General features: G+C 41.4%; 1 protein-coding gene across 2 annotated transcripts in view; it reads right to left on the reverse strand.

Moving 5' to 3' along the window:
• The window catches only part of faf1 (Fas (TNFRSF6) associated factor 1), a 415349-nt gene that overhangs the window by 128770 nt on the left and 264765 nt on the right, over window positions 1–21814 (reverse strand). For both annotated transcript variants that reach the window (XM_043699222.1, XM_043699221.1), the window contains one exon: window positions 3590–3653. In XM_043699222.1, the coding sequence (XP_043555157.1) occupies window positions 3590–3653 (64 nt within the window). The remainder of the gene's footprint in view (window positions 1–3589; window positions 3654–21814) is intronic.

The following is a 21814-nucleotide window of genomic DNA, read 5'->3' on the forward strand; positions in this document are numbered from 1 at the left end:
ATAGATAAATCATACATGAAAGATTTTATTTCTGACAGAAACAATAATGAAGCTCGCTTTGTACTAACACAAATCCAGCAGAGAAAATTGAATACTTCTAATTGGAATGACCACAACGAGCAACTTTGAAGACCTCAACAGCTGTATGAGGGAAAGAATAATCATAGTGTCATAGAGATGTACAGCACAGAAACAGACCCTTTGGTCCAACTCGTCCATCTCAACCAAATATCCTAACCTAATCTAGTCTCATTTGCCAGCACTTGGCAGATATCCCTCCAAACCCTTCCTATTTATATACCCATCCAGATGCCTTTTAAGTGTTGCAATTGTATCAGCCGCCACCACTTCCTCTGGCAGCTCATTCCATACACGCACCACCCTCTGCATGAAGAAGTTCCCGTAAGATCCCTTTTATATCTTTCTCCTCTCACCCTAAACCTATGCCCTCTAGTTCTGGACTCCCCCACCACAGTGGAAAAAAACTTTGTCTATTTATCCTACCCATGACCCTCATGATTTTATAAATCACTATGAGGTCACCCCTCAGCCTCCGAAGTTCGAAGGAAAACAGTACATCAGTGAGATGAAGGAAAACTAAATACGAACGTTGGCTTGTTGGTCAAGTGCTTTTCCATTACTTTGTTGGGGGTCAACATGATTTCTTTCAATATTTGGTCTGCTATATTTTGCAAATGTTGTTGCAATTGAAGAATGAAGAGCATGTACATGACAGATGTCGGGGTGATAATACAAATGAAAGCTGGCAGAAAATAGGATGTTCAAAGAAGAAGCAAAGAATGAAATGAAAAGCAAAGAGGGGTGGAATTGTGTGCCGGTGTCTAGGCCCTTGGCTGCCAGCTGAAAAGATGGTGAGTCTCCTGCTTCACATCTTTCAATGAAGACTCATGGGTAGTATGTGCGAATCAGGTAGCTTACAAGTCAGCAGCTGGCCTTTCCTGAGCATTAAGACAGTGGTGAAAACTTTGAACACATCACCAAGCGAGGAGGCAGCAAGTTTTAAAAGATCGCGGACAGTTGATTCCGAGCACAGAGCTGAGAGAGGGGCCAACAAGTTTAAGAACAGTGCAGAAAGTATGGATTAGCTTCATTCTGAACCCAGCACCAAGAATGGAGTGAACAAGTTTAAAAAGAATGCAGAGTAAGAAGTAGCAAGAGAGATAAAATTGAATCAAGTTGAAGTAAAATAATATAATCAAATAAAACTAAAGGAAAATAAAGTTGATGTAAGTAAAGTTCAATTGTTAGTTAATTACGGGACAGTAAGTCAGCAGGGAGACATGGCATATACCTCTTGGGGTATGTGCAATCATGGATACATCACGTGCCCCAGACAAATACATCTGTACGAAGTATCACTGGCAACACAAGCTTGAGTTTTGGCTTCTAAAACCTGAGCTTGAGTCACTGTTGCCCATAAGTGAGGCAGAGAAAGAATGGATGATTATCAAACAGTCTAAGAAAACCAGGCATGGAGTGCAGAAGTCTCCTGAGTCTACTGTGCATGCTAATTGACAGTAGTTTCCAAAATCAATGAAGGCGGTGTTTCCTCAATGAGTGCACCTGTATCTCAGCTGTACAGAGTAGGGATAGAGAAAAATAGGGGCAAAAATGATAGGGAATTCCATACTCAGGGGATCAAACAGGCATTTCTGCATCATGAAGCAGGACTCAAAGATGATGTGTTGCCTCTTTGGTGCATGGTTCATAGATGTCATGGAGTGGCTCCAGGACATCCTTCTAGGGGAAGGGGTTCAGCCAGAAGTTGTGATCTGCTTTAGCACTATGTTAAGAAGGGGAATGAGATCCTGAAAGCAAAGTTCAGGGAGTTAGGAAGGAAATTGAAAAGCAGGAACTTTAGAGCAAAAATTCAGAATTATTCTCAGTGCCATATGTCAATCAGCAGAAGAACATTAGGGTCAATTGACTGAATACTTAGCTGAAGAACTGATGTAGGAGGGAACGTATCAGATTTCAGAGGCACTGGGATCTCTTCTGGGGCAGGTGTGACAGGGATGATATTGAATGTAGGGAAATAGATGGTGACAGCTTGAAAAATATCCATATTACAGAGGTGGTGGTGCTGGATGTCTTGAAACGCACAAAGGTGGATAAATACCCAGGACCTGATCAGGTGTACCGTGGAACTCTGTGGGAAGCCAGGGAAGTAATTGCTGAGCCCCTTGCTGAGGTATTTGTATCATCAATAGTCACAGGCGAGGTGCCGGAAGACTGGAGGTTGGCTAACATGATACCACAACTTAAGAAAGGTGGTAAGGAAAAGCCAGGGAACTATAGACCGATGAACCTGACGTTGGTGGTGGACAAGTTGTTGGAGGGAATCCTGAGGGACAGGATTTTCACATATTTGGAAAGTCTAATTAGGGATAATCAATATGGCTTTGTGCGCAGGAAATCATGTCTCACAAACTTGACTTGAGTTGTTTGAAAAAGTAACAAAGAGGATTGATGAGGGCAGAGTGGTGGACATGATCTATATGGATTTCAGTAAAGCGTGGGAAACGTCAATTCTCCTGGTCGTCAGATGCTGCCTGGCCTGCTGTGCTTTTCTAGCACCACACTTTTTGACAACAAAGGTTCAGCAGACTTGCTTGCAAAATGATGGGACTGTCAATGAGTGTTTAGGCAAAATAGGCCTCTATTCTCTCGAGTTTTGAGCAAGGAGAGATGATGTCATTGAAACTTTTAAGTATTTTAAAGAGATAGATAGGGTAGATGTCGGTAAAATATTTCCCCTGGTTAGGGAATCAAGAATGAGAGGCATAATTTAAAAAAACGGGGAATGTCATTAAAACCAAGATGAGGAGAATTTCTTTTACTCCAAGAGTGATAATCTTTGAATTCTCTACTTGAGGGCTGTGGAAGCTCTGAGCACACTTCAAGTTGAGCTTGATAACTTTTTTGACCATCAATGGCACACAGTTATGGGGATAGTGTGGGTAATGGTCATTGAAATGACTGATCATCCATAATTGTATTAAAATGGTGGAGCAGACTCGACAAGCTGAATGGTCTACTCATGTTCCTCTGTAATAATTGGAGGCAGCAAGTACATTTGCATCAGAGTCAACAAAGTGTCTAGAAAAATCAGCAACTGTCAGAATATTTTAATATTTCTCCACTTGCAGTATGTCTTTTTCCCTTGCTCACCGCAAGGGAAAATTGGCCTGTTAATGGAGCAGCACTGAGGTAAGCATGAAAGAGTATGTATATTTAAATCAACCAATGTTTATTATTTTGGTCTCTGGGGTTTTCCATTTACAAGTCAGCAATTATCTGCTATTATTGTTACACAGTCTAATTCACCTTCACTACATTCCTGAAGCTTCAATTATCATTTTAGATTGTGTCACTGAATGAGAAGTCACAATTCTTCTCACCCACTTATAATTCCTTATTCGTCTATTTTCTTTGCAGTGATCATTCTGAATTGATTTACATTTAGGATGACATTTAAATTTCTTAATTATCTGATAATAGAGAAAACTTCGCTCAACAGATGTTTTAAAAAAGCATGGAGCTCTCCTTTAATGGAAAAAAAAATTACCTTGAAGAAAACTCTGCAGTAAATTGCAACAAGGCATCTCCCTCATTTTCAGCATCATCGGGCACTGTGGTAGAAATAAGTTAATGTTAACTTTTTGGATCACATCAAGACACATAAATATATCATAAAACTCCAACTTTAATTTTGTCCTGAATTGAGTTCTTCTGTAACTTGTGGAAAATAACAACTTGTTAGAAAAAAAAGTTGACATTATGTAATTGTTGTTCAATTCGAAGAACAGTTCCACATTACAAGTTTACTGTAAAACCCACACTTGATTCACATAATACATTGGTACTTCATTCTAAACTTGAAATGAAGCAAACTCAATAGTGACCACGCATTTGGTACAGCAAAGGCTACTATTCACTTTAAGACTTCTGTACAACTCAAACCAGACACATAAACGTTTCGATTAAAACCGACACAATGAATGAAAATAAGCCAAGTCTAAAAGCTGCAAATCATTAGACCATAAGACACAGGAGGAAAAATTAGTCCATTCAGCCCATCAAGTCGAATCCGCCAATTGATCATGGCCGATAGGTTTTTCAACCCCATTTTCCTGCTTTCTCCCTATAACCTTTGATCCTCTTGGCAAACAAGAACTTATCCTTCTCTGTTTTAAATATACTCAATGACCTCCCCCCCTCAGCCTTCTGTGGCAATGAATTCCCCAGATTCATCACTCTCAGACTAAAGAAGTTTCTCATTTTCTCAGTTTTAAAGGGTCTTCCCTTTAGTAGAAGGCTGTGCCCTGATGTATATTGAAATAATTGAAAATACTTTTTAGATTAATTTATTCTTGAAAACAATGTGACGAAAACATAAGACAAAACACCAAAACCATATTTACTCAAAATAATATTTTAAACGTTCTCAGGCTAACGGTAGAGTGGTTCAGCTTACAGTTTCAGCAATGACAAGGGAAATTTGCTCCGTGGAAAGAAAGAAAGAAAGAAATTAGCTATTCCTTTAAACTTAAATTCTCAAAGTACAGCTGGAAATATTTTACATTAACCAATTGTACATTGTGACTGCATTGTGCAAGTGGATGATAATGCCCGAAGATTTCTGGCCATGACTTTGCACAAACTGAAGAGAGTGGAGTAGGAGCTGAGGCAACTAGTAGAATTTAGTAGCAATAGCTTTGAACAACAAGCTCTATTTCACGTGTGATTTAGATTTTAAATTTATTCAAATACAATAATACCTGGAATCAATCCCAAATTAATGGCCGATTTCTAATTTTTAAATAAATCTTATGGAATGACTAAAATGAATAAATCTTGAAGTGATCATCAATTTATCATGATAAAATCACATGATGAAACCTGCACTTCAGTTTAAACCTATGTGAATCAAAGTCTACAAATATATTCCATGTTTGCACAAAACCAGAGACTGATTGCACCTGAAACAATGTTCAATTTTGGTCCCTAGAAATGGTGAAGGATCTCGAGATCCTGGGAAAGATTCAGAGAAGGAAAACATAAGTGAAACCAAGTTTGAAGAGCCTACAGTTAACAAGAGAGGCTGACAGAATGAGGCATTTTGACTTTAGAAAAGCAAAGAAATCAACAGATGCAAAACTTTGGTCTTTAAAACAAAGAATGAATTAGATTTTGGTTATTTGGATTGGTTTCTTAAGTTGGAAGGCAAGGGAAAAGTAGAAGACATTGATACACATTAATAAGCAATAGGACAGGTTATGCACTACAAAGTGGACCATTCCAGAGGCATTAGGCTCTGCTATAAGTTTCCAGCAAATGCAGTATAGAGACATTCACTGCAGATATTTAAGCTAGATCAGCTCCTGAGAATGGAAGATATCCAATTTCGCAAAAAAAATGTGCTTTTGTAATTCATGTAGAGCATTTGGGCTTCACTGGTCAGGCCAGCATTTACTGGCCATCCATACTTTCCTTTGAGAACGTGATGAGCTGCTTTCTTGAAACACTGTAGCCCACGTGTTGTAGGTTGACCCACAATGTCCTTTAGGAGGGACTTTCAGAATTTGGAACCAGCAACACTGAAGGAAGTATGATATATTTCCAAGTTAGCATGGTGAATGATTTCAGAGGCGAACTTGCAAGGGGTGGTGTTCCCATGCATCTGCTGTCCTTGCCCTAGATGGTAGCGTTTGTGGGTTTGGAAGGTGCTGTAGAAGGATCTTTGCTAAGTTTCCACAGTGCATCTTCTGGATGGGACACATTGCAGCAATTGAGCATCAATGGTGAAGGGAGTATATGTCGTGCAGATTGCTTTGCCTTGGATGGTTTCAAGCTTCTTCATTGTTATTCAAGCTGCACTCATCTAGGCAAGTGGAGAGTACTCCATCCACTCCTGATTTGTGCTTTGCAGATGGTGGACAGGCTTTGGGGAGTCAGGTAGTGAATTATGTGCTGCACTACTTGTAGCCTCTGACTGGTTTTGTAACCACAATATTTATATGGCAAGTTCAGTTTCTGGCCAACAGTAACCCCTAAGGTATTGTTAGGGAGGGATTCAGTGATGCTAACACCTTTGAATCAAGGGGCAATGGACGGATTCTCTCTTTTTGGAGATGGGCATTGTATTACATTTGAGAGTCCAAATGATACTTGCCACCTTTCAACCCAAGTTGTGGATACTGTCCAGATACTGTTACATTTAGACACAGATTGTTTCAGTTCCTGAATTGTTGATAATGGTGTTGAACAATATGCAATCATCAGCAAACGTCCCCATTTTTGACCTTATGAATAAGGAAGGTCACTGATGATAGTACAGCCGAGGACACTACCACTAGAATTCCTGCAGAGATGTCCTGAAGCTGAGATGACTAATCTCCAACAGCCACAACCATCTTGTTTTGTGCCAGGTACGACTCCAAACAGCGAAGAGTTTTCCCACTGATTCTCACTGACGCCGGTTTTCCATTCCTCCCATGATGCTGCACTTTGTGAAATGCCATCTTGATATCAAGGGCTGCTAGTCTCACCTTACCTGACTCTTTTGTCAATGTTTGAACCAAGGCTGTAAGGAGGTCAGCAGGTGAATGGCCACAATGGAACTCAAACTGAGCATCAATGAGCAAATTATTTTGAAGTTAGTGCTGCTCAGTAGAATTGTTATGACCCCTTTTCATCACTTTATTAATGCTGAAGAATAGACTGATAGGATGGTAACTGGCTGGGTTGAATCTGTCCTGCTTATTACGCAAAAGATATAGCTGAATAATTTTCTGTTTTTCTGGGTGGATGCCAGTTTTGCCATTTAGCTCAGTTGCCTGCATGGCTTGTTTGCAGTTCAATTCCCAAAGTAGGCAAGGTTACTATGAAGGATGCTTCTTCTCAGCCTCTCCCTTCATCTGAGGGGTGGTGCCTCATAGGTTGAACCAGCATCAGATTTCTCTCTCTAATGAGAGAGCAGCCCTAAATTCTCATTAGACTGTGGTGATCTCCAACACCAGTAGCTTCACCATGGGTATGGTTAGTTCTGGAGGATACGTCTTCAGTACTATTTCCGGAATATTCTCAGGGCTCTGGGCGGCATGATGAATCGGTGGTTAGCACTGCTGCCTCACAGCGCCAGGGACCCAGGTTCATTTCCAGCCTCGGGGGATTATCTGTGTGGAGTTTGCACATTCTCCCAGTGTCTGCCTGGGTTTCCTCTGGGTACTCCGGTTTCCTCCCACTTTCTAAAGACGTGCAGGTTAGGTGGATTGGCCATGCTAAATTGTCCATAGTGTCCAGGGATGTGTAGGTTAGGTGCATAAGTTAGGGTAAATATAGAGTAATGGAGAAGGGGAATTGGTCTGGGTGGGTTACTCTTCGGAGGGTCAGTGTGGATTTGTTAAACCAAAGGACCTGTTTCCACACTGTAGGGATTCTATGGTATCTATGGCTCATAACTGTTCCAGTATTAAGTGCCTTCAGCTGTTTCTTGAAGTAAATTGGAATTACGTAGTGATAACAACCATTGTGGTCTTTGAAGTGTTGTTGATTGCTTAAGTGGGCTGTAGTAATTTTCCAGGATTGTTCCAGACATGGTCTTAATGTTTTTGAAGGACATTACACAACTATTAAGTATAAAGTGAATGGATGGGCTCAAAATGCAAATGCCACAAAAAGCCAGGGAATAATAGACTTCAGTGGTCTTTATTGCAACTGTTCAAATGGACCTAAAGCTTTGAATCTACATGGCATTTGGTTCTGTTTCCATGATTTTTGCAATTTGAGTACTTTTGAAAAAAAAGACACATTTTATCTAAATCTTTTTTTGGCACTCAAGTGCAATTCTCAGAAATATCAATTTAAGGGGAACAAGTGTAGACAGTATATGAGTGCAACCGTGAGCAAGTAGACTCTGGTACAGAGAATGCCATGAAGAATACACCACCTAATGACAATTGATGGTTAACTCTAATTGGTCAATTCACTACCCTGAGAAATGAACAAAGAATTGGCTGTTACCTATTTTGATGAATTACAACAGGAACAACGCATGAACACATTCTTCTAGTCATCAAAGTACAAGCAAGTGTTTCACATTGCAAACTTAAATGACAATCTTAAATTCGTTGTCAGTGAAATTATTCACATCCTCAGGATTTTTCAGCAAATGTTGCCCAATTGTAGAATCACATCAAATGATGTACACTTTGTTGTGCATTTTGTAAGCATGTGTTAATTAGGTAAGGGTTGCTGTGAACAAAAGAATGGATATCCTGTTAATCATGACCCACCAATCCTTGGGGTGTGCGGTCAACATACTTTGTTCATACGTGATATTATCCATTTGCATAGGAAGAATGCCCTTTTGGCTTGACAGCAGCACCTGCTAGTGGCAAACATCACTACTTTTGCAAATGCATACTGGCAGCATAAAACTGCTAACTTTCATATACCTCAAAACTTTGAGGTCCCTTAATATCCCAAGATAATTTAAAGTAAACTGGCCACTTTTCAGGACAAAAGGTGACACACTTTGGGTCATTCCTAAGTTTCCATAATATGTAGTAAGAAATGATCTGATCAGTGTAGCTAGTATCCCACAGCATAGCATTTGCCATAGCAGTCGTGCTACCAATCAGGTCCACAGGTCAACCAGTGTCCTACTCTCCTCCACGATAAGTGTTGGCTTTTCTGTTAGATTGGTATTATTGTAAATTGCCCTGATGAGTGCAAGGTTGTTTTTCAGCAATACTAAAGTTCTGTACTCACAAACAACTAACTTTATTGTCCTTACTTTCTGGATTTCACTCGACTTGTTCCAGCATGTTCTCATGCTTCAGCAAATCTGCAGATATGCACCACTAGCACGCGGTCTCGAAAATCTCTTTCTGCATTCTCAGGTCAAACTCTGTTGGATTTTAACAATCTCACTCTTTATGTGCTTCCTCAACACATTAAACAATCACCTGCATAGCTTATGGTTTCCTCCTCTAACTGCTTCTGTATGCATGGTCTCTTTAACTACTTAATGTAAACCTGGTCATTGACTACTGGATGATCAACGGTGTGTATAAATAACCTAATCCGCCTGCCCATCTACAATATTGGGTTGTTTTATATCATCATCTCTCCATTCTGTTTATCTCATTTAATCTCGATCTTGTTATTAATATAGGTTTGCATTGTGTTCATTCATGTGCATGTTTTGGATGGTTCTCCGATATTCAATCTATTATTCCACCCTCTAATTTTGTTATTAATTCTTCGTCTGGTCCTTGTCCTCATTTGGCTATGCAACCCGCCTTCCTTTCCCTGTTCTCTTCACCAACCCCCTTCGCTCATCATTATTCCCTTGCCTTACTTCTGTTTCAGTTCTGTTATGCGCTGGTCTGGTACCTGGTTGAGTTTTGATCATCTGAATAAAAAAATAAGCAGTGAATAATTGCCCATTCACACAATGGCCTGGATTAATTTGATTGCCATATGAGAGTGAGAAAAAAGTTTCCAGTCGCTTTCCCCTCACTGAGTTAGCTTGGGCTCCTTTCTTCTCTCCACCAGGAGATAATACGGTTTAAGGGTTGGGAAGTTTCTGATACACTTATTTTTGTAACTGGATGTGACAGGTTGCATGAACCAGAGACCTTTCCCTGCCAATCATGTTCAAATGTACCACGTGTCTCTTACAGGTTCATGAGGGACCTTCGCAAGGTTAAGTATGCTAACATTATTCTTATTCCAGAAGGGAAGAAGGTAGAAAACAGGAAACTAGGCCAGTTAGTTTGATGTCTGTCATATGGAAGATGTTGGAAACAATTGTAAAAGATTGTAGCTGTGCATTTAAAAAACATGCAAGGGAGACTCATGCTAGATCTCATGGAATACAGGGAGAATTAGCCATTTGGATACAGAACTGGCTCAAAGGTAGAAGACAGAGGGTGGTGGTGGTGGTGGAGGGTTGTTTTTCAGACTGGAGGCCTGTGACCAGTGGAGTGCCGCAAGGATCAGTGCTGGGTCCTCTACTTTTTGACATTTATATAAATAATTTGGATGTGAGCATAAGAGGTACAGTTAGTAAGTTTGCAGATGATTTCAACTTCCCAAATATTGATTGGAAGTTCTTTAGATCAAGTAGATTGGAGGGGCGGTGTTTGTGCAGTGTGTCCAGGAAGCTTTTCTAACTCAGTATGTAAATTGTCCGACCAGAGGGGAGGCCATAGTGGATTTGATACTTGGTAACGAACCGGGACAAGTGATGGGCTTGTTAGTGGGTGAACATTTTGGTGATGGTGACCACAATTCTGTGACTTTCACCTTGGTTATGGAGAGAGATAGGTGCGTGCAACAGGGTAGGTTTTACAATTGGGGGAAGGGAAATTACGATGCTGTAAGACAGGTTCTGAGGAGCATAGGCTGCCAGGGAAGGATGTCGTGGAAATGTGGAACTTTTTCAAGAAACAGATACGACGTGTCCTTGATGTATGTACCTGTCAGGCAGGAAAGAAATGGTCATGTGAGGGAACCTTGGTTGACGAGGGAGGTTGAATGTCTGGTAAAGAGGAAGAAGGAGGCTTACATAAGGATGAGGAAACAGGATTCAGACAGAGCAGTGGAGGGATACAGGATAGCCAGAAAGGACCTGAAGAAAGGGATTAGGAGAGCCAAGAGAGGGCAAGAAAAATCTTTGGCGGATAGGATCAAGGATAACCCAAAGGCATTTTATGCGTATGTGAGAAACCTGAGAATGACGAGAACGAGGGTAGGTCCGATCAAGGACAATAGTGGCTTCTTTTTCTATAATTCTATTCTCTGGAAAGGAGTTTTGTTCCCTCTCTGGTACTGTATGACCTCTACAATAATAAGTATAAATGAGAAAGCTAGCTTAAAGCTTTCTCCTTCAGATCATTCAACTTTCTATTCAATAGTTGTCTAATCGATGCTTCCACTACCCTACATATCCTGACTGGAAGAACAACTGCAAAATGATGGGCTGAATTTCAAGTGTGGCTTGCCAGCTGTGGTGTCGAGTCCACCACCACCTGTTGGTAGATGCTTGTTTTTTTCAATGCACTGTGTTCTCTTCAGGATGATGGTCATATGCCCTTCGTCCGCAGATAGGATTACAATATTTGTCTTTTGAGTCTTTCCAGGGCTTTAATTTCAAGTGTGTTGAGGGTGCTCCCTTCTTTCTTTCTGCTTAGTGTTGGTGCTACTGTCTGTCTAACGGGCTGGTAAACAAGAGATAGAACCCAAGATAAACAATTACACTTTGGAATTTGATTGGCTGATCCTTTAATTGGCATTGAGAGTTTTTTCTACATAATGGACACCATGTAACCGCTCAGCGAGAAGGCCAGAGGAGTCCCAACTTCAGAGGAGCACATGTCTGCAGGTTTTATTTCTTACAAAAGGATAGCAGTATTGTGACAAAGCTGGTAGTTGCTGCTCATCCCAAACTGCCCTCAAAAAGGTGGCACTAAGCCAATAGGTATACTATAGGGCTGTTGTCGGCTGCAAAGGGACTTAGATTTGATGCAGAGCTGGGCTGAGGAGTGGCAGATGGAGTTCAACGCTGTCAAGTGTGAGGTTGTCCATTTTGGAAGAACAAATAAGAATGCGGAATTTAGGGTTAACGGTAGGGTTCTTAGTAAGGTGGAGGAGCAGAGGGATCTTGGGGTCTATGTTCATAGATCTTTGAAAGTTGCCACTCAGGTGGATAGAGCTTGTAAGAAGGCCTATGGTGTATTAGCGTTCATTAGCAGAGGGATTGAATTCAAGAGTCGTGAAGTGATGTTGCAACTGTACAGGACTTTGGTTAGGCCACATTTGGAGTACTGTGTGCAGTTCTGGTCGCCTCACTTTAGGAAAGATGTGGAAGTTTTGGAGAAGGTGCAGAGAAGATTTACCAGGATGTTGCATGGAATGGAGAATAGTTCGTACGAGGATAGGTTGAGAGTGCTAGGCCTTGTCTCATTGGAACGGCGAAGGATGAGGGGTGACTTGATAGAGGTTTATTAGATGATCAGAGGAATAGATAGAGTTGACAGTCAGAAACTTTTTCCCCAGGTACAACAGAATGTTACAAGGGGACATAAATTTAAGGTGAAGGGTGGAAGGTATAGGAGAGATGTCAGGGGCAGGTTCTTTACCCAGAGAGTGGTGGGGGCATGGAATGCGCTGTCTGTGGGAGTGGCAGAGTCAGAATCATTGGCGACCTTTAAGCAGCAATTGGATAGGTACATGGATGGGTGCTTAAGCTAGGACAAATGTTCGGCACAACGTCGTGGACCAAAGGGCCTGTTCTGTGCTGTATTGTTCTATGTTCTATGACACCAAAATTGGAGGTGTAGTGGACAGCGAAGAGGGTTACCTCAGATTACAACAGGATCTTGACTAGATGGGCCAATGGGCTGAGAAGTGGCAGATGGAGTTTAATTCAGATAAATGCGAGGTGCTGCATTTTGGGAAAGCAAATCTTAGTAGGACTTATACACTTAATGGCAAGGTCCTAGGGAGTGTTGCTGAACAAAGAGATCTTGGAGTGCAGGGTCATGGCTCCTTGAAAGTGGAGTCGCAGGTAGATAGGATAGTGAAGAAGGCGTTTGGTATGCTTTCCTTTATTGGTCAGAGTATGGAGTACAGGAGTTGGAAGGTTATGTTGCGGCTGTACATGACATTGGTTAGGCCACTGTTGGAATATTGCATGCAATTCTGGTCTCCTTCCTATCGGAAAGATGTTGTGAAACTTGAAAGGGTTCAGAAAAGATTTACAAGGATGTTGCCAGGGTTGGAGGATTTGAGCTACAAGGAGAGGCTGAACAGGCTGGGGCTATTTTCCCTGGAGCTTTGGAGGATGAGGGGTGACCTTATAGAGGTTTACAAAATTATGAGGGGCATGGACAGGGCAAGGTCTTTTCCCTGGGGTCGGGGGGTCCAGAACTACAGGGCATAGGTTTAGGGTGAGAGGGAAAATATATAAAAGAGACCTAGAGGACAACGTTTTCACGCAGAGGGTGGTACGTGTATGGAGTGAGCTGCCAGAGGAAGTGGTGGAGATTGGTACAATTGCAACATTTGAGGCATTTGGATGGGTATATGAATAGGAGGGGTTTGGAGGGATATGGGTCGGATGCTGGCAGGTGGGACGAGATTTGGTTGGGATATCTGGTCAGCATGGACGGGTTGGACCGAAGGATCTGTTTCCATGCTGTACATCTCTATGACTCTATAATCAGGAAGTATTAGCATATGTTTAAGCAATTTAATGGAGTTCTTTGAAGGATTAAGATGCACTATGTAGATGTACTGTACTTGGATTTCCAGAAGGCATTTGATGAGATACCACATCAAAGGTTACTGCTGAAAATAAAAGAGCCACTGAATAGACGTAAATACATTAGCATGGATAGAATTGGCTGGCTGACTGGCGATAAAAGTGCATAAATGGATTGTTGCCTGATCTGCAGGAATCCATTCATCACATTCTGCAAAGTCTGTGCTGGGGCCTCAACTTTTTATGATTTACATCAATGAATTTGATGAGGGAAATGAAGGCATGGTAGTTAAATTCACAGTAGACAAAGGTGGAAAAGCATGTTGTGGAGAAGACATAAAAAGAGATTGTTGATGGGTGTTAATAAGTTGAGCAAGTGGGCAAAAATCTGTCAGATGGAATATAATTTTGAAAAATGTGAAGCTGTTCATTTTGGAAAAAGGATAAAATAGCACAGTGTTATTTAAACAAAGAACGACAGCCGAATTCAGAGATGGAGAGAGATGGAGTAACAAAGCATTACATGCAGCTGATACTCAAGGCTAATGGCAGTTATCCCTTATTCCAAGAGGAATGTATTATAAAAGTTATGATGTTATGGTTCAGCCATACGTGCATAGGTGAAAACATATCTCAAATACTGTACGCAATTTCGGTCTTATTCAAAGAAGAATGTAAATGCACTGGAGGTTAACTACATTGATACCAGGAATCATTGGGTTATTATATGAAGATACCTTTGACGGTCTGGCTTGTTTCCAATGGAGTTTACAAGAGCGAAAAGAGACTTGATTGAAACGTAGAAGACCCTGAAGGGTCTTGACAAGGTGAATATGGAAAGCATGTTTCTTTCTGTCAAAAACTAGGGGGCTAACAGTCACCCTTTTAGCTCACGAATAAGATTTTCCTTCTTACTAAAATCCTTTGCTTCATGATCTCTGTAGCTGAGGAGTTGACAGACGCCACTATCCACAAGCAGACTTTCACAAACATTTCTTCTAGTAGAGACATATCCTTATTCTCCCGTCTCCAAGAGATGCAAACTGGTGTACAGCACAGTTGCTATTTAGTTCCTGATCTGCTTTCATTATCTTTCTTCTACTCGACCTTTATTTTCTGTCAAAATAGACATTACTCTCGAAACATCTGGGGGAAAGGACTTGTTTACCATACTAGGTAAAAACAATGACTGCAGAGGCTGGAAACCAGATTCTGGATTAGTGGTGCTGGAAAAGCACAGCAGTTCAGGCAGCATCCGAGAAGCAGTAAAACGTTTCGGGCAAAAGCCATACTATAAGCTGCCCTTTTAAATTCCTCTTTCTGTGCTGCTAGATTGCACTGAACTATCCACTTGCAAATTTAGCTGACATTTGGCCTGAAGTAAGAATATACTTCAGTTGTCTGGTGATACCACTTGAACACTGCCATAAAAAAGGCATGTTGCCAAAGCTTTTCATCTTGTACTCATCAGAACAAACAAAAGAATCCTAATATCAAACAATCACAACAACTCATACACAGGTGAAAAAGTGTACTATTGGTTAGCTAGTCGGCTAAAATTGGTCAAGGTGTTGCCATAGATAAAGCAGTGGCGAATTATACGATTCCCAAGTTTATTAAAAAAAAGGCACAGAAAAGGCACAGGCTTGAACATATTATTTTCATTCAGAAATGGGTCACTATTTGTCAATGTATGCTGCTTCTAACAGGTGTAATATTAGCCATGTTGCAAACTTACAAGAAGAGTCATATTGGAACAAGAACTCTGTCCTCCCTCCACTGATACTGCTAGATCTCCCAAAATTTTGCAAACCTTTAGTTTTACCTCAGACTTCAAGAATCTGCAATATTTTATTTCACTCTCTGAGTTTGAGCATTTGCCTCAAAATGGTTGCTATTGTGATAGCTATTAGTCCACCCAAGAATGTTCACCAAATGCCACCCAATTGTAAAATCATACAAAACAGATATTTTCATTTTGGATTTTTCCCAGCATGCACTTGTTGAATATCATCTGCATTCTATGTATTAAAGACAATCAAAGGAACCTGTTGTTTGATTTGATCAGCCAATCATTGAGACATATGGCCTCTGTACAAGGCATCTTATCAGACTTTAAATTCATGATACAAACATTTCCTAATTCCGCAATGGCAAATTTCTTTTGGACTGATGGTAGGATTCTGTTGGAGGAAAATACCACTCATATGGTCACTCGTAAGTGAAATGGTCCACACAGCTTGTTGTTCAAATTTTTGATATGCTTTGTCTTTGTGAGATAACTTGAGGATGATGGAGAGTGGACACCACTGGAAATGGCAACTTTTGATCCATTTACAAATTTCAATGCTGATTAATTTCAATACGCTAGATACATAGCTATACATTCCAAGTACAGGCTGACTGAATCAAACAGTATATTACTTCAGTGGAAATAACAGGCAAGAGTACTGACAATATTCATCGAGCCCCATACTTGCAAAGTGATGTCAGGACAGAGGGAGGATCCAATTGGACATATCTGAAGCATGCAGCATACTGCTACAGCAACATCTTTGATGATCTTACAGGGGTAAGCACGATCTCATTCTGAAGGAATGTTTCAAAACACTGACTTTGCTTTCTTTCCACAGTTGCAGCCGGACCTGCTGAGTTCTGCAGCAATTCTGTTTTTGTTTCAGATTTTCAGCATCTGTAGTTCTTTGTCTTATATTACCACTATCTCCATAACTTCAACTCAAAAAGTGTGACAGGAAATTCAATGTCCACTGGCTCAAGGTCTCTGCAAAGAAAGACCTGCTCAGTCAACTTTTTGACCCTCAAGAGCAGGAACCATAGGATGTCCACAACAACTTGTCTTGGTTGATCCTCCATCCCAATGCCATATTTTTAGTTTCTCCCAATACCCCTTGATGCATTTAAAATCTAGAAATTTATCTATTTCTTTCTTGAATATATTCAGTGACTTGGCCTCAACCTTCTGTGGTAGAAAACTGCTCAGGTTCACAATCCTTAGAGAGACTAGATATTCCTCGTCTCAGTCGTAAATGGTCTATCCAGTATTGTGAGACTGGGTCCCCTGGTTCTGGTCTCCCAAATAAGGAAATCATCATCCCTGCATTTAGTTTTTCCAGCCCTATTAGAATTTTATTTATTTCAATTAGATCCCTCTCACTCTTTTAAATTCTAATGATTATAAGCCCAGTCAAAGAAATCTCTCCTGATAGGACAATGCTACCATTCCTAGCACGAGCGTAGTTAACTTCTGCTGCACTCACTCTTTGGCAAATCTATCTTTTCTGAGGTATGGAGGTCAAAACTGCACAGAATACTCCAGGTATGGCCTACCAAAGATCTGTATAACTGCAGGATGACCTCCCTACTTCAGTACTCAAATCCTCTTGCAAGGAAGGCTAATATATCATTTGCCTTCCTAATTGTTTGCTGCACCTGCCTGTCTACTTTTATTGATTGGTGTACAAGGACATCCATATCCCTTTGTGCATCCATACTTCCTAATATATCATTTAAATAATACTCTTTCTTTCTGCTTTTTACAAAGTGTATAACTTCACACTTCAATGAAAGAGCTAGATAAATTGGATAACCTAAATAAGGTAAGCTATTACAAGGTCTGAGGAAGGGTTACTGGATCCGAAACATTCACTCTGCTTTTTCTCCACAGATGCTGACAAATCTGGTGAATTTCCCCGACAATTTCCGTTTTTGTACAACTTCACATTTAGCCACATTGTACTGTGTTTACTCACTCACTCAACTTGTCTAAATCACCTTGAAGCTTCCTTGCTGCCACCTCACAACTCATGATCTCACCCAGTTTTGTATCATCAACACACTTGAAAATGTTGCATTTGGTTCCCATCCAGGTCACTTATAGTGAACAGTGGGGCCCAAGCACTGATCCTTGCAATCCCCTGGTTTATTTAATCCTTAAATAAAAACTGAAAGAACTGTGGATGCTGGAAATCAGATACAAAAAATGAAATTGCTAGAAAAGCTCAGCAGGTCTGGAGGCATCTGCAGAGAGAAATCAGAGTTAACATTTTGGGTCCAGTGAACCTTCCTCAGAACCACTTAACCCCATTCTTTCCTATCAGTTAACCAATTTTGATTCATGTCAAAATATTATCCACTATCCCATCTGTTTTAATTTTGCCAAATATTCTCTTGAGGGATCTTATCAAAAGCCTTCTGAAAATCCAAATAAAACATATGTACTGGCCACCCTCATCCATTCTGCTCAATATATTTCCCCAAAAAATTTCAGTAGATTTGTTAAGCATAATTTAGGATCATAAAACATAGGAGCAGGAGTAGGTCATTCAACCCTTCGAGGTTGTTTCATCATTCAATATGATCATGGCTAATTATCCTGCTCAGAAGCATGTACTGGGAGCAACTGTTCTGTGGGAAGGGCACTATAGACATGTGGAAACTATTTAAGGAACAGTTGTTGCGAGTGATGCACAAATGTGTCCCTCTGAGACAGGCGAGAAGGGGTAAGATAAAGGAACCTTGGATGACAACAGTGGAGGAGCTTCTCGTCAAAAGAAAGAAGGCAGCTTACCTAAGGTGGAGGAAGCAAGAGTCTTGCTCAGCTCTAGAGGATTACAGGCAGGCGAGGAAGGAGCTCAAAAATGGTCTGAGGAGAGCCAGGAGGGGGCACGAAAAAGGCTTGGCAGGAAGGATTAGGGAGAATCCAAAGCCATTTTACACGTATGTGAGGAATAAGAGAATGATCAAATAAAGACTAGGGCCGATCAGGGATAGCATAGGGAACATGTGTAGAGAGTCTGAGGAGGTAGGGGAAGCCCTAAATGAGTTTTTTTGCTTCTGTCTTTACTAAAGAAAAGGACCTTATAGTGAATGAAACCATTGAGGAGCAGGTAAGCATGCTGGAACAGATAGAGATTGAGGAAGCTGATATACTGAAAATTTTGACAAACATTAAGATTGACAAGTCGCCAGGGCCAGTCCAGATTTGTCCTCAGCTGCTTTGGGAAGCGAGAAATGTGATTGCTTCACCGCTTGCAAAGATCTTTGCATCTCGCTCTCCATCAGAGTCGTACCAGAGGACTGGAGGGAGGCAAATGTAATTCCTCTCTTCAAGAAAGGAAATAGGAAAATCCCCGGCAATTATAGACCAGTCAGTCTCACGTCTGTCGTCTGCAAGGTGTTAGAAAGGATTCTGAGGGATAGGATTTATGACCATCTGGAAGAGCTGAAGATGTGTTGCTGGAAAAGCGCAGCAGGTCAGGCAGCATCCAAGGAACAGGAGAATCGACGTTTCGGGCATAAGCCCTTCTTCAGGAATGACTTTCCTCATTCCTGAAGAAGGGCTTATGCCCGAAACGCCGATTCTCCTGTTCCTTGGATGCTGCCTGACCTGCTGCGCTTTTCCAGCAACACATTTTCAGCTCTGATCTCCAGCATCTGCAGTCCTCACTTTCTCCTCGACCATGGCTTGATTAAAGGCAGTCAGCACAGCTTTGTGAGGGGCAGGTCATGCCTCACAAATCTTATTGAGTTCTTTGAGGATGTTGCGAGACATGTTGATGAGGGTCGAGCAGTGGATGTGGTGTATATGGACTTCAGTAAGAGACCCAGTAAGGTTCCCCATGGTAGGCTCGTTCAGAAGGTCAGGAGGAATGGAATACAGGGAAATTTAGCTGTCTGGATACAGAATTGGCTGGTCGACAGAAGACAGCGAATGATAGTGGAAGGAAAATATTCTGCCTGGAAGTCAGTGGTGAGTGGTGTTCCACTGGGCTCTGTTCTTGGGCCTCTACTCTTTATAATTTTTATTAATGACTTGGATGAGGAGATTGAAGGATGGGTCAGCAAGTTTGCAGACGACACAAAGGTTGGAAGTGTCGTTGACAATATAGAGGACTGTTGTAGGATGCAGCGTGACATTGACAGGATGCAGAGATGGGCTGAGAGGTGGCAGATGGAGTTCAACCTGGATAAATGCGAAGTGATGCATTTTGGAAGGTCGAACTTGAAAGTTGAGTACAGGATTAAAGACAGGATCCTTGGCATTGGGGAGGAACAGCGGGATCTTGGTGTGCAGGTACATAGATCCCTTAAAATTGCCACCCAGGTGGACAGGGTCGTTAAGAAAGCATATGGTGTTTTGGCTTTCATTAACAGGGGGATTGAGTTTAAGAGCCGTGAGATCTTGTTGCAGCTCTATAAAACTTTGGTTAGACCGCACTTGGAATACTATGTTCAGTTCTGGTCACCCTATTATAGAAAAGATGTGAATGCTTTGGAGAGGGTTCAGAGGTTTACCAGGATGCTGCCTGGAACGGAGGGCTTATCTTATGAAGAGAGGTTGACTGAGCTCAGACTTTTTTCATTGGAAAAAAGTGGGAAGAGAGGGGACCTAGAGGTGTACAAGATAATGAGAGGCACAGAGAGAGTTGATAGCCAGAGACATTTTCCCAGGGCAGAAATTGTTAACACGAGGGGTCATAGTTTTAAGCTGTTTGGCGGAAAGTATAGAGGGGATGTCAGAGGTGGGTTCTTTATGCAGAGTCGAGAGAGCATGGAATGCGTTGCCAGCAGTAGTTGTGGAAGCGAGGTCATTGGGGATATTTAAGAGACTGCTGGTCATGCATATGGTCACAAAAATTTGAGGGTTCGTACATTAGGTTTACCTTACATGAGGATTAATGGTCAGCACAACATCGTGGGCTGAAGGGCCAGTTCTGTGCTGTACTGTTCGATGTACCCTGTTCTCGCTTCCTCCCCATAGCCTTTAATCCCTTTAGCCCTGAGAACTGTAACGAACTCTTGATCTCCCTCACCTAGGGGGAGGAGAGCATTCGAACAGATCTGAAATGCCTTAATCGTGACTTGCTTCAAGAAAAAAGACTGATTTCAGTAACTGGACAGGGGTCTTCCTGATGTCCACCACAGGAGACACATTAAAGAGAATTTTTGCAATCAGCTCTTCCCAGTGGCTGAAGTAATCCTATTGGAGGCAAAATATGGATTTCTTCCATCAAGAGAATCAGTGGACATGATCTGCACAGCAAGTCAAGCCATGTAAAGTGCACAGGACACCAGAAAACGTTACACATGGCCTTCAACTTCACAAAGTCCTTCAATTCTTTAAAACAGAATGGATTATGGAGCATCCTTTTAAAATTTTGCTACTTACAGTAATTTAACCCCATTTTTCATAAAACCCACAAACTGTGATCCTCATGAATAGATTGAGCAGGCACCCAATGTGTGCGCAAATTGGAGTTAGACAAAGCTGTGACATTGCAACTGCACTCTTTACCACCCATCTCGCAATAATACTCCATGCAACATCCATGAAACTTCCCACTGGAGTGGAACTTCCCTACAGGTCAAAGGGGAAACTGCTCAACTTGTGTCATCTCCAATCTCGGAACAAGATCACCCCGATCTCTTCATTGAGCTGAAGTAGGCAGACAATACTTGCAATGCGCACATTCAGAGGCCAAGCTCCAAATGAATTCAGAGGCATGAAAGAATAGGCCTCAGGCTAAACATTCAGAAAACAAAATTCATTTTCTGCTGCACAACGCTGTCCCAGCTTTTAAGAGCAACAGCAAGTCACTGAAGTGAAGCAATTTTCATACCTTGAAAGCTTTCTTTCACCAATGATAAACATTGATCAGCAAATTCAACCTCCAGAATGCCAATGCAACTAGCAATCATATGATGAACAAAGTACTTGATGACATAGATCTGAAATTCAGCAACAAGCTCCTGGTCTACATGGACCATGTATGTTTAATAACTCAAATTCTTCGATAAATATCATCTATGCCTGTACAAAAATTCTGCAAATACATGACAGACTAAGTGTCCACTTTCATGTCAACACCCCCGAAGGCCATGTTATTATTAAACAGCTGCACAAGGAGGGCCACATCACCCACAAGCATTACACAGGACTTCCAAACCAAGCTCTCGACTTGAAGCTATGTTGTGACAAGCAGATACCAGAAGGCAGAGAGGGACAGCTTCATCTGAACAAATGAAGTATCCCCACTGATTTATGACTTGTCCAAGACTGCCCAAACTGCAGAAGAAGCATCCACAAAGATGCCAACCAAGTCGAGCATCTCAAACAGGTCCAGATGGAGGCCCGATGTAAACAGTGGCGTGTGCGTGTGTGTGAAAACCTGAAAATACCATCCACTCATCTCTTCAAATTTGTAGCTGCAGGGGTGTGTGGATCCATTGTTAAATTTTAGTCACACCAAGATCCATAAATCTGGAGTAGAAGGAAGTCATCCTCAGTCTCAAGGACTGAAGAGTGGAAAAAACAAAAACTTAGAAGCTGACCCTTTGGTGCAATTCTGCAACTGGTCAACAGTTGCTGAACAATCCTTTGTGTACGAATAGCTACAGTAACAATTGGTTGAGCTTGTAATAGGATTCATTTATACTCGCTAGAAGAGGCATTCCTTCCGACAGAGGTACCCATTCTCTGCTAACAAAAGGAATGCG

Source organism: Chiloscyllium plagiosum, chromosome 11 (assembly GCF_004010195.1).
Source record: "Chiloscyllium plagiosum isolate BGI_BamShark_2017 chromosome 11, ASM401019v2, whole genome shotgun sequence".
NCBI lineage: Eukaryota > Metazoa > Chordata > Chondrichthyes > Orectolobiformes > Hemiscylliidae > Chiloscyllium > Chiloscyllium plagiosum.